At 42.2% G+C, this 12,661-nt stretch overlaps 1 protein-coding gene across 16 annotated transcripts in view; it reads right to left on the minus strand.

Moving 5' to 3' along the window:
- The window catches only part of ADGRL3 (adhesion G protein-coupled receptor L3), a 524,012-nt gene that overhangs the window by 128,654 nt on the left and 382,697 nt on the right, over positions 1–12,661 (minus strand). For all 16 annotated transcript variants that reach the window (XM_083419414.1, XM_083419412.1, XM_083419411.1 and 13 more), the window contains 3 exons: positions 5,654–5,692; positions 3,556–3,739; positions 2,630–2,752 (listed from right to left, as the gene is read on the minus strand). In XM_083419414.1, the coding sequence (XP_083275540.1) occupies positions 2,630–2,752; positions 3,556–3,739; positions 5,654–5,692 (346 nt within the window). The remainder of the gene's footprint in view (positions 1–2,629; positions 2,753–3,555; positions 3,740–5,653; positions 5,693–12,661) is intronic.

Genomic DNA, 12,661 nt, shown 5'->3' on the forward strand with positions numbered 1-12,661 from the left:
GACTTGTTCATTTGAAGCCCATTCAACTTTACCAATGGAAGCAACGGCTTAGAGGCATGGAATAACCTTTTTTTAAAAAATTGGTGTGTGTTTTGACATTTTTAAAAATGTAAGTGAACCTGTACACCGCTTTGGTAGTTTTTTTTTTAAAAAAATCAAGCAGTTTATACATTTTCTAAATAAACAAATTTCTGAGCGAAACCTACGTAGGTCACAGCTTTTTCTCACGCCAGGTGGTGCCCTTTGGCAAAACATGCCAGCAAAGCTGCTGATGGACAGAAGCACGGCCTGCACCTTCTTCCAGGTGATTTTGCACCTGACATTATTACGAAGTGGGGTGGGAAGAAGCAGAACTGCAGCCACTTCCTCACTAAGAAAAATAGCACCATAAACACTGTTCGCTGTACCTTGGGCCAGTCAATCAAAGCAGGACCTTCAACAAACTGGTCATGGTTGATGGACCATGTAAAGACATGACCTTCTTGCCCACAGCTAGAAAATGAACGTGAAGATTCTTTACATATGAAAGGTCCAGGTTTCCCCTTTAAAAAATGTCAGATCTCATAGCTAAGAAATCCCACTCTGCCTGACACCCTGGAGAGATGCTACCAGGCAGAGTGGATGGGATTCGGCTAGATCAGGGGTCAGCAACCCGCGGCTCCGGAGCCGCATGTGGCTCTTTTACACCTTTGCCGCGGCTCCGGGGCGGATACTAGCGAGGGAGGAGGCACATTGTGCGCCCGACACTCCCCACTGTGGCGGGCGCTGTACTGGCTGTGACGCCGCATGGGGGCAGTGCGTGCGTTAGTCATGCACCGCCCCAACGTCACCTTCCCGCCCGCTGTCAGATCGGAGGGCAGCGGCGCGCATGCTTTAAATGTCGCAATGGTTTTGCGGCTCCCAGTATTTTTTCTTTGGAAACGGGTCCAAGTGGCTCGTTTTGTCTTAAAGGTTGCAGACCCCTGGGCTAGATGGACCAATGGTTTTGACTTTGTAATGCAGCCCAATATATGCGGTTAACTGGTTGGAGCAAAACATTTATTGTTTTATTATTTTACACCACACTTACATGTCAAGATGGCTTCTAAGTGGTTTACAAATACAAAAACCAATGCATCATTAAAACACACAAGTTCCATCAGCGTACTAAAACATCCTTAATTGAAATATATAATAAAACAAGAAGAATGACAATTAAAACAGCTTAGGAAAAATGCCCAAATCACACCCTAGTTAAAACTATAAAATCAGAAGCCTCAACAGCATTGGGACAGAAGTGTGCCTTGTGACACCTCGCAAGAGGTAGATATGTTGTCCCCAATCCTATTCTCTGGTAATGGTCATGCAGGTAGAAGCATTGCCACCAGAGAACAGTGCCTCCAACTCCCAAACCACTGAGATGGTCCACAATGATACCACAGCCAGTGGTACCCAAAGCCACTGTAAAATCCATCAGCAGTAGTAGAGGTTCACTCTCCCTGTCTCTCCTTTGAAGGGGGACATCTGTCAGGGCAACCAGGGCCCATAGAAGAAGAGAAGAAGAGTTTGGATTTGATATCCCACTTTATCACTACCCGAAGGAGTCTCAAAGCGGCTAACAATCTCCTTTCCCTTCCTCCCCCACAACAAACACCCTGTGAGGTGAGTGGGGCTGAGAGACTTCAAAGAAGCGTGACTGGCCCAAGGTCACCCAGCAGCTGCAGGTGGAGGAGCAGGGAATCGAACCCGGTTCACCAGATTACGAGTCCACCGCTCTTCACCACTACACCACATAGCATGCCTGAACTCAGATAATCCGTTCCAACAGTGTCAGCAGCTGACCCCACCCCCCTTTTGAGCACTTTACCCCCCAAGGGCATGTTACAAGACTGGGCAGTTGCTGTCAAACACCTCAGAGTCCAGGTAGGGCTTTTTCAGAAGTGGGCCTGCCACTACCTCCTTCAAAACAGTTGGGGATTTATCAGATTCAGTAAGTCCCTCACCCTAACAAGGGGGTGTGGCAGGAGCTCAAATTTTACCGAATACTCGTCTGACCATGACAAAGGGATCAATGCAATCCTTCAGTATACACCCCCCCACCACCACCAAGGGTGCATCCTGCCTGGTGTGTTGGTCCACCAATAACCTGGGACAGCCCTGGGGTTCTTCATCTTAAGAATACCTCCAACAACTCAGCCAAGGAGGCCACTGGGCAACAGGGTGGATGGAAAGCCAACAGCATCTTCACTCTGACCCAACCCTTGAAACCCCACTCCAAGGAAAGGGGTTTTCTGGCAAGCTGAATGGATCACAGCAACTCCTCCGCCCCAGCCTTCTGACCTCGGTTGGTGTTGCACCAGGGTAGCAGAGCTGAGTCAAATCTACTACTCCCTGTTCACATACCCACAGTTATATAGACCAGTTCAGCTCCCTCGTCCATAATCCAATCATAGATGAGGGTGGTCTTATTATACACTGACCAGACATTGAACAACAGCACCATCAGGTTAGCCGTCTCAGTTCCCTGCCAGGTAGGAAGATTCAAGGGGACAGAATGAAGCCACTGTCCCCTTCTAAAGAAGGTGAAACCATGAAGAACAGCGAACAAAATAAGATAGAAAAGCAAACAATTGTGAGGTGATGAACTTACCATTCCGGCCATTCTGTTTCAGTGTGTTTGCTGAGAGCTGGATGGCACTTCCATAGCCTGTATTCTGTGGAAACTTCAGGTCTTCCAAGTTTCCGTCTGTGCTTAGCCTTGCAACTTCCAACTCTGTTGGTATGAAAGAAGTGAAAAATGAAATGCATGCAAAACATTCCAAAGGATATAACTGATTAGAAATTCAGGCGACAATCAATATATATAATATTGTCCCCACACCCCCAGATGAAAACGTGAGACCATGTAAATGGATTCTAGTATGGGCCACATCTTCCACACCAAATTCACTGCTATGCAGAGTTGATCCCCTCTACATTAGCTGATGAGAAGAGAGAGATCCTGCTTAGACCAGGTGGGTGAGCGAGCCTTGTTTCTCCCCTCCCTGTCAAGTCGTTTACCAACCCCATGCTCAAAGCTTCCTAAAGTGTTGAACGTGGGGCTGACAACATCCCTTCCGATGTGGTTCCCAAGTAGAAGCCCCCTCCACTAGGGATTTTGAAAGATAAGCTGCGTCAGTTGCCTACCAGGTGACATCATAATGATGCCACATGATTGACAGATAGGTGGCCCCTGTCCCTCTGTCAGATGGGGCCAGGCTGATCCTGATAAAGTTCTTCAGTCCTTGAAATTCCTCTACACATTTAATCCAAGCCACCAGACTGTGCCTAGAAAAATTAATTCTGCCAAAATTTAGAAAGCAACACTACTTCCTTGACCTACTATTTTGGCCATGCTTTACTGATGCTCTATAGACTGCAAGTCTCACATAAATTGTTCACGGGCTGTTAAGTGTGAAAACTAAGTAACTCTTGCACAAACTACTTTATTATCACTTGTTCTTAGGAAACCAGTGCCAATGCAAGTGAGTGGATGCAACCAAAACAAGTTTCACCCCAATTATTTCTGCTACTCACGAATGTTGTCCGTGTTCTCCCTCACGATATCAGTCTTGAGAAGGTTGTCAGCCAGAACAAAGGCACTTTCTTCCACGGTGTCCAATAACATGGTCGCTGCACGAAGCTGATCACTTGCAGGCAGGTCCCTCCATGCATTTAAAGCTTGCGGCTGCAAGAGGTTATTGACTGTTTCAACCATGGCCTGCGAAGAAGAGGAATAAGATTGATTTCCTGCGAGAGCCCCATCCACTTATTATAGAACGCAATGCACCCAGCTTCACTGCCCATCCTTCTCAACTTAATCAATGTTTCTGGCTCTGTGTATGAGATGGACAACTCTCATATCTCCCTACCCATTCCCTCCACGCGTTTCCCAGATTTGGGATCCAGTCTTTGCCCTGAACCCATTTTTGCAAGCCTCCATTTTCTGCAGTGCCTTGCCTTGCTGATGTCTTCACAGCTTTCTACTCAACTGAGGCGACAGCCTTGTTCCTAATTGTTCTTTATATATAGAAAAAACCTAACCAGAAACTTTCCTTTAAGTGGCAATATTGGTTTTTAACAGGCACCTGAAAAGAAGCATTGAATCAATGACAGTGACGGAAAGCTCTGTGGACCTGGATTAGGTAATTACTGTCTGCAGCTAAGAAACTGCACTTAGCAAAGAGGCAATCACTCTCTTGCTTAGAAGACCCAGGCCTTGTAAATGACTCAGCTTTACTTGTCACACGACAATTCATGCCTACAGAAGTTCCTCAGTTCTTTCCGTGGGCTTGTACACGTGGTTGGTTCTTTAAGAGATCAAGGTGTATCTGCGAGTCGTTTGTTGACAGGAGATACACATCTCTTCCCTGTGAGCCCCTTCGCAAGCAGATAGTGTAGTGCTCTCAAGTGAAGGAATGGGAAATGAGATGTGATATACGTTCACCAATACATTCTGCAGCAAAATAAATATATGAACTGCAACCCATGTGCAGCTGAGATCTGAAGTGGCACTATCTCTTGACAAAGGGGGTCTTGGGAGTTGCGCTTGCTATCTTACTTTATTGTGGCCATGAAATAAGTAAAAGCTGTTTGACAGCGCAGCGGACCACCTCAGTGGCAGTTTGTACTGACTGGTCATTTCTCACTAGTCTTGGCTGGCAAGGAGGGGTCCGTGAGCAATAAAAATGGACCCATGCTCTTACGTGAAAATTAAACGCTTAGGAATAAACAATGGTATGTTTCTTTGTCTGTGTGACTGCAGGACCTGAAATCACATTCCTGCTGACCCAAATGAAAAGCAGATTTTCTTTGCTGTAAATATGCATTAAACTCAAAACTGCTGAACTTCAACAATGGGCCACCAATCCACAAAAACCTTTCTGTGAATCAAACTGAGAGGCCGTGACTAACTCAAGGTCACCTAGTCTGCTTCATGGCCGAGTGGGGATTTGAACCCAGGTCCTGCCTGACACTCTAACCACTACACCACAATGGCTCTCATAGTGGTCTTGGAAAAGGTGTCCGTTTTCAGCTTCTTGACGCTGAGGTCCAGTGCCAAGGACCTTCTGGCAGCTCCCTCACTGCGAGAAGTGAGGTTACAGGGAACCAGGCAGAGGGCCTTCTCTGTGGAGCTGGGCATGTATCAGAGAGTTGGGATAGGTGTTGAATCTCCAGGCATGTTGCATCCATGGCAAATTTAATACAAGTCTGAGCACATGATACAGCGGTATTTTGTCAGCCTGATATGATGTATCCACTCAAGCTCTCACCCATGGAAAAAACCCTCTGTGTCAAATATTTCTGTGAAGCTGTAAGTCATAACTCACCAAAAACACAGCACCCACAACCTGTTGTGTAAACTTTGCTTAAATGATCTGCTGCAACTGTGATTTCCTGGAGCTCCATAAATGGGATTTTTCTGCACTTGGTATCAGTCCTCTATCTGTCTTACCCTTCCTTCCTTCAGTTGTTTCCCCCTCATTATTTACTTTTCTTCTTAGGAATAAAAAAAAAATGTCTATTTCCCCCATTACAAATTCTATGTGGTTTTGGTGTCCACTGATGGTGCTGTAATAATAAGGAACACAATGCCAAACTATGATATACACAGAGGGGAGGAATGTGAAAGTACCTGGACATAGGCTCTGCAGGAGCGCTCCCGTTTCTGAAGCTGTATCCATAAAGATGGTTGTTATAAACACAGAATAAAAAAGTTAGTGACAGGAGAAAGCAAACTTAGATAAAACATCTGCTGCAAAACTCATTTCTCTTACAACTTGTTTCCAAGAAAGCACACTAAGCTAGGCAGCAGCAGTCTTTCAATATCACTGAGGACAAGTTACCTGCTTAATTGTTATTTATAAGAAAAGTACTGCGACAAGCAGTAAACAAAGAATCATAGAATTGTAGAGTAGAGGCCACGAGAGATAATATTTTCAATCAAAACTCTTTTTAAAAGAATTCCTTCATCCAATGACCAACTCAAGCTTATTTTGAAGATTTCCCTGAAATTGCTCCTTGTATCTGGTCGTAGTTTTGAGATGTCCACCTCTGAGCACTTCTGGATAGATAAAGGCTTCTGGATATGCAAAAATGTTTCCTCTGGGCTACTTATGAAGTACTAAGGTAAAGGTACCCCTGCCCATACGGGCCAGTCTTGACAGACTCTAGGGTTGTGCGCCCATCTCACTCAAAGAGGCCAAGGGCCAGCGCTGTCCGAAGACACTTCCGGGACACGTGGCCAGCGTGACATCGCTGCTCTGGTGAGCCAGAGCCGCACACGGAAATGCCGTTTACCTTCCCGCTAGTAAGCGGTCCCTATTTATCTACTTGCACCCGGGAGTGCTTTCGAATTGCTAGGGGACCGAACAGCGGGAGCGCACCCTGCCGCGGGGATTCGAACTGCCGACCTTTCGACCGGCAAGCCCTAGGCACTGAGGCTTTAACCCACAGCGCTACCCGCGTCCCTTTGAAGTACTACTACCATATGAATTCAGGCCCCAAGAGACCTCATCGCCACACCAAAATAACCATCATTTTGCTGACTCAGATGTCATTTGCAGGATCATGTGAACTGTATTTCATTGAACGTTGGTGCCCTGATCCAGAGAATGCTATTCATTTGCGTATCACGACCCCCAAATAACCAATTTACTTTCAATGGGGCAAAAGTTTGGATGCGCCCATGGAGGTGCAGTTCTTCCAGATATTTATACACCACCTAATATAAAAACCACCTCTAAGCGATTTACAAAACGACATTCTGCCGGGCATCCAATTTACCCCTGCCACTCCTGATTTCGTTCTCTGGATTTCGTGAAAATCCATTACATTCTGGAGAATTATGTGAGGAAAAAGAGCAATTGAATGACTAAGAATGTAAGCTGACTCAGAATTCAACACTCTTTAGCACAGCCTTCAGATGTTTTGGATTACAAGCCCTACCCTGAAATCTGATTTAGCATCTCAATGCCAAAGCCTACCCAATGCAGCAAGGTCCATTGAATATTGAGAGAGGTTAAATGAATACCTCAAAAGTCAAGGTTCAATGGCAGAAATCTGGCTGAGTCTGGAATAACCTTGTGAAGTGAAAGGATATGAAAGAAGGTTTTACATCTAGATGTTAGGATAGAGAGGATAAAGAAAACAGGAAAACAGGAAGACAGAATGAGAGATAAAGGAGGAGCTGTGGGATTGGTGGAAGTCAATGTCTTGTTGTTGTTGCTTTAGTGTTTATAATATTAACTTGTAAGATACGGATTTGCTTTGTTTTTTGTTTTGTTTTTGTTGTCTTTCTTAGTTTTCGAATGTTGGTTTTTGTGTGTTGTGTATTGTTATCTTTTGATATCTTCTGTGTTGTTGTTGTTGTGTGGAAAATACTAATAAAATTCATATTAAAAAAATGAATATTGGGAGAGGTTTGGGTGGGGACAGGAAAGCCATCTTCCACCCAACCCTTCAGTGGGAACTTCTCTGAATCCAACTCGTTACGATTATACATTTTATTCAATTCCTATTTCATATTCAAGAACTAATCTTTACCCCTTCTGCTTTAATCAACAATGTGCTGAACTCCGCAACAGAACCCACAATTTACGCAGATTATATTGTTTTTTTTAAACAAGCTGAGAAAACAAACTTATTTTAGATGATTTAACTTATAAGGCAGGAATCTGAATTAAAGGGTTTAATTATGCAAGCTATCAGAAAGTTAGAAAATCTGCCTAACAGAACACAATCTGGGGAAATATATGACAGATTGAAGGCGAATGAAGAACAGCAAAAGTATTTGGAAACATATAAAATATATAAACAGCTTGACTTCTCAAAATAAATATTTGTTTGACAAGATAGGTAAATGATTTGGCCACTATCCATATGATGAGCAAAAGAAAAAAATAATAAAGGAATATAATGAGTTTGTTGTTAAATCATGAGCAATGTTATAAGAATGTGAAAATTAGTTTAAAAAGCTTTCCGCAATTACATTTCTTAAACAAGAGAGAGTAATTCTAAAAGGTGTTAATAGTTCAAAGCTAATGAGAGGAGACAGGGAATTCACTGATGTGAAAAATAAGGCTACAGGTTCAGGAGGTTTTTCTGCAGTTTTATTCCAACTGTTTAAAAATAAAAATACCATCTCCACAGTGTCTGTTATAAATTAATGTTAATCCCTGATAATCTTCCAACCTGTCTGGAAGAAGCAAGTATGACGGCTATTCCTTGAACCAGACAGCAGCTTGGAACTTACCTGATCAATGGTGCTGAAACAAAACTAGGTCCCCAATTTAGAGCCAGCAAATTTGGTGGCTCATTTCAGCAATGCAGGTGAGGAACATGTGACCTCCTATCAGCCTCTGCCAGCAAAGCGAATGGACATCAACTCCATGCTGGGAGTTGATGTCCAGCAACATCTGGAAGGCCACAGGTTCTCCATCTTTGAAGCAGCCGCATTCTGTGAGCCATGTGGAAAAAAATATGGTGGCCGACTATGTCATGGCAAATCATTCCAACAAAGCAATTTTTAATTTTTTTTTGCAGGGGGGCATTTTCTGTGCTGAGTTTAACCACTTGACTTTCACCCCAACACCCCAACAAGTATATAATTTTTCTAAGTACTGTATATCTATCTATCTATCTATCTATCTATCTATCTATCTATCATCTATCTATCTCTATCTATCTATCATCTATCTATCTATCTATCTATCATCTATCCATCTATCATCTATCCTCTATCTATCTATCTATCTATCTATGTCTGTCTATCTATCATCTATCTATCTATCTATCATCTATCTATCTATCTATCATCTATCTATCTATCTATCATCTATCTATCTATCATCTATCTATCTATCTATATCTATCATCTATATCTATCTATCTATCTATCTATCTATCTATCTATCATCTATCTATCTATCTATCTATCTATCTATCATCTATCTATCTATCATCTATCATCTATCTATCTAATCTATCATCTATCTATCTATCTATCTATCATCTATCTATATCATCTATCTATCTATCTATATCTATCATCTATATCTATCTATCTATCTATCTATCTATCTATCATCTATCTATATCATCTATCATCTATCTATCTATCATCTATCTATCTATCTATAATCTATCTATCTATCTATCTATCTATCTATCTATCTATCTATCATCTGTCTATCTAGCTATCATCTATCTATCTATCTATCTATCATCTAATCTATCTATCTATCTATCATCTATCTATCTATCTATCTATCTATCTATCATCTATATCTATCTAATCTATCATCTATCTATCTATCTATCATCTATCTATATCATCTATCTATCTATCTATCAATCAATCATCTAATCTATCTATCTATCTATCTATCATCTATCTATCTATCTATCTATCTATCTATCATCATCTATATCTATCTAATCTATCATCTATCTATCTATCTATCATCTATCTATATCATCTATCTATCTATCTATCTATCTATCTATCAATCATCTATCTATCTATCTATCTATCATCTATCTATCTATCTATCTATCTATCAATCATCTATCTATCATCTATATCTATCTATCTATCATCTATCTATCATCATCATCATCTATCTATCTATCATCCATCTATTTTGAAATGTAGGTGTTTGTTTTTTAAAATCTCATTAAAATAAAACAACAAGATAAATTAAGTAGCATGAATAGCCAATACAATATTTTACTTAAAATGATATGCCAAATGGCTGGCACCAAGAGCCAGTAAAGGCCCCTCTAAACAGGTCCATTTTCAGCATATGCTGAAACGGCCTCACCATCAATGTAAGCCCCTTTTCTTTGAGGAAAAGATTATTCCAAAGAATGGGCTCCACAAGAAAAATAGTCCTCTGCCAGGTCACTGAAAGATGAGTTTCTGCAGAGTGTGGCCACAACCAAGAGGGCCTAAGAAGATTACTTTAGTGACTGAGCAGGTCTGAACAGGAGAAGGTGTTCCCTTCAAACTGTTTTGTGCCAGAGTGCCTTGCCAAACATTTAGCCTACTCAAATAAGCTATTCCTCCACCCTCAAACTTATATATAATACACTGGCAAGCTTCAAAGTAGTCCACCGCGCCATTTTCAAACTATATACAGTAGGATCTACTCTCCCACCTCAAATTCTCGTTATAATGGAGGGATGTGATTCAGCTGACTCACCCTTAACATGGGGCCACTATAGCAGGACTTCTTAGAGTCACCTGGATTTTAAGATTGCTCATAAAAAGCTGTCTAATGAGATACTTTACCAGACAGAAGAAAGTACAACTGCCATGTTCTCTTTGTCCCGCTGTCTTGAGGTGAAACGAGAAGCTGCCGGCACCCTCCCCACCACCAAAGCCTTGCTTACTGAGGTCGGGCAACTGGTTCTTCTGACAAGATCTCACATAACTTTTGTGAGATGGTGATCTGTGGGGGCACCACCTGCAAGACTCATGGGCGGGCTGGCCCTGTATATTTGGCTGCAAATATGATAGGTAAGGTTTGAATCCCTGCGATGGGGTGAGCTCCCGTTGCTCGGTCCCTGCTCCTGCCAACCTAGCAGTTCAAAAGCACACCAGTGCAAGTAGATAAATAGGTACCGCTCCGGCGGGAAGGTAAACGGCATTTCCATGCGCTGCTCTGGTTTGCCAGAAGCAGCTTAGTCATGCTGACCACATGACCCGGAAGCTGTACGCCGGCTCCCTCAGCCAATAAAGCGAGATGAGCACCGCAACCCCAGAGTCGGCCACGACTGGACCTAATGGTCAGGGGTCCCTTTACCTTTACCTTACAAGGGAATACTGCTTTGCTTTTGGGTGGTACTAGGGTGATGGTGGAACTGCGTTGCTTTTCACTCATCAGTGGCCAGATGAGGTGGTGGAGTCACATTATCCACAAAGGTTTAATCTTTGCCCATTGAACTCTACCAGCTTGGAAGTGTGTTTGTGACGCTGGACACCAGGAGTAGTCAGTGGTTTCCGCAGGCCACGTTTCTGCCTAATAAGAACCACTGGCTGAGATGACATTGGAGTTGGAGTCTCTCGCAATGGTGGCTCTGTGAGATATGCACATCCAGACAGACATTGCTGTGTCTGAGTCTGGCCCAGATATAGCTGCAGAATCTTTGCATTCAGTGTGATGAGGAGACCATGGCTGTAATGATGTCCGAGCTGCAAGCCATAGATTGTTTCCTGCTCACGTATTGACAGGGGAAATGTCTCGAACCACATGCTCATCTCTGCCTTTCCTGGCTAATAAAAATTTGTCAGGAGAGGCTGCTTTCCAGTTATCATGCCGTTCACAATTATTATTAATTTCGGTGCTCTGTAACATTTTAAATGATGACAGGGAAGCTGTCTATGCCTCTTAAGGAGGCTGTTATCCATTCGCTCCCCAGGGGATCTTTGAGTGTTGATAACCCAGTAAATCACGGTCCAGTATCTGAGCTCCCGTTTCCAAGCAACATAATTGAGCATAGGGTTGCTTAGCAACTCCAGGCATACCTAGATGATAAAAACATTCTTAATCTTTTTTTAGCTTGGCTTTTGCTTAGGCTCTGAGAACAAAACTGTTTTCGTGGTCTTGTTAGACGGTCCCCATATGCAGATCAACAAGAGGAACTGCACCATCTCCAGAACTTTGGAGGCAATAGGTTATTGGGTAATGTTAAAGCAGTGGCACAAACCAGTGGCCATGTGAGAACCTGACCCACAATGACTTTGCCAAGGACTGGCAGCCAATTAAATGTCTTAGGACTGAACTACAAAAGCAGCAGAAGGACGTAACAGAATGGACTGTACCACTTCAGAATACAATGGGTCTGTGTATGTGTCATGTTTTTTAAATGTTTCCCTACATGAAAAAGCTCACTGCAAACAGAAAAAGCACCTTAGCAAGAAAACTGCTGGGCTATAACCTTTCTCCCTCGTGTGCCATATAAAACACAGGGCCATTAAAAATCCTCCACTTGCAGTATGAAGTGATAAAGTCTGTTATTCCACCTTGATATTCAACCTCTGCAGTGACAGGGGTGAGTAACCGTTGTCCTTACATACATTGGATTCCAACAACATTAGCAGAGCCACTGGTTCAGACCTCATCCCAGTCAATTAATCAAATGCATTTCAATTGACAAATGATTATTAATTACAATTAAGCTATCAGAAATTAATTGGATATACAAAACTGGCATATGGATAAGGAAAAAGGCATTTTTTTCTTCCGATTTATAATGACCCAATTATAATTCTGCAACAGAAGAGATTCCCTCCCGCATAAAACAGAAGAAGGAATGTCTCTTTTGTTATTGCTTTTACTTTGCAAAGTGCTTTGGGATTCACTTGAATGGAAAGCAGCATATAAAACAATAAATAAAACAAATCGTTCTAAAATGGGACCCATCACCCTTATTTTTTTCTAACAATTTGTATAAAAGATAAATGGAAAACCTAATGCTTGAGTAATCTTTTAAAATGATAAAATATTTTAAGTGATCCATCTAGTTTATTGGTAGTGCAATTCTATACATGTCTATGCAATAGTAAGTCCTACTGAGTTCAATTTTTTTTTAAAAGGTAAATGGGTTAATACTTTAGGTACATAGATTTTTTTAATAC

This window comes from Podarcis tiliguerta (assembly GCF_965153285.1).
Source record: "Podarcis tiliguerta genome assembly, chromosome: 17".
NCBI classification, from domain to species: Eukaryota; Metazoa; Chordata; class Lepidosauria; order Squamata; family Lacertidae; genus Podarcis; species Podarcis tiliguerta.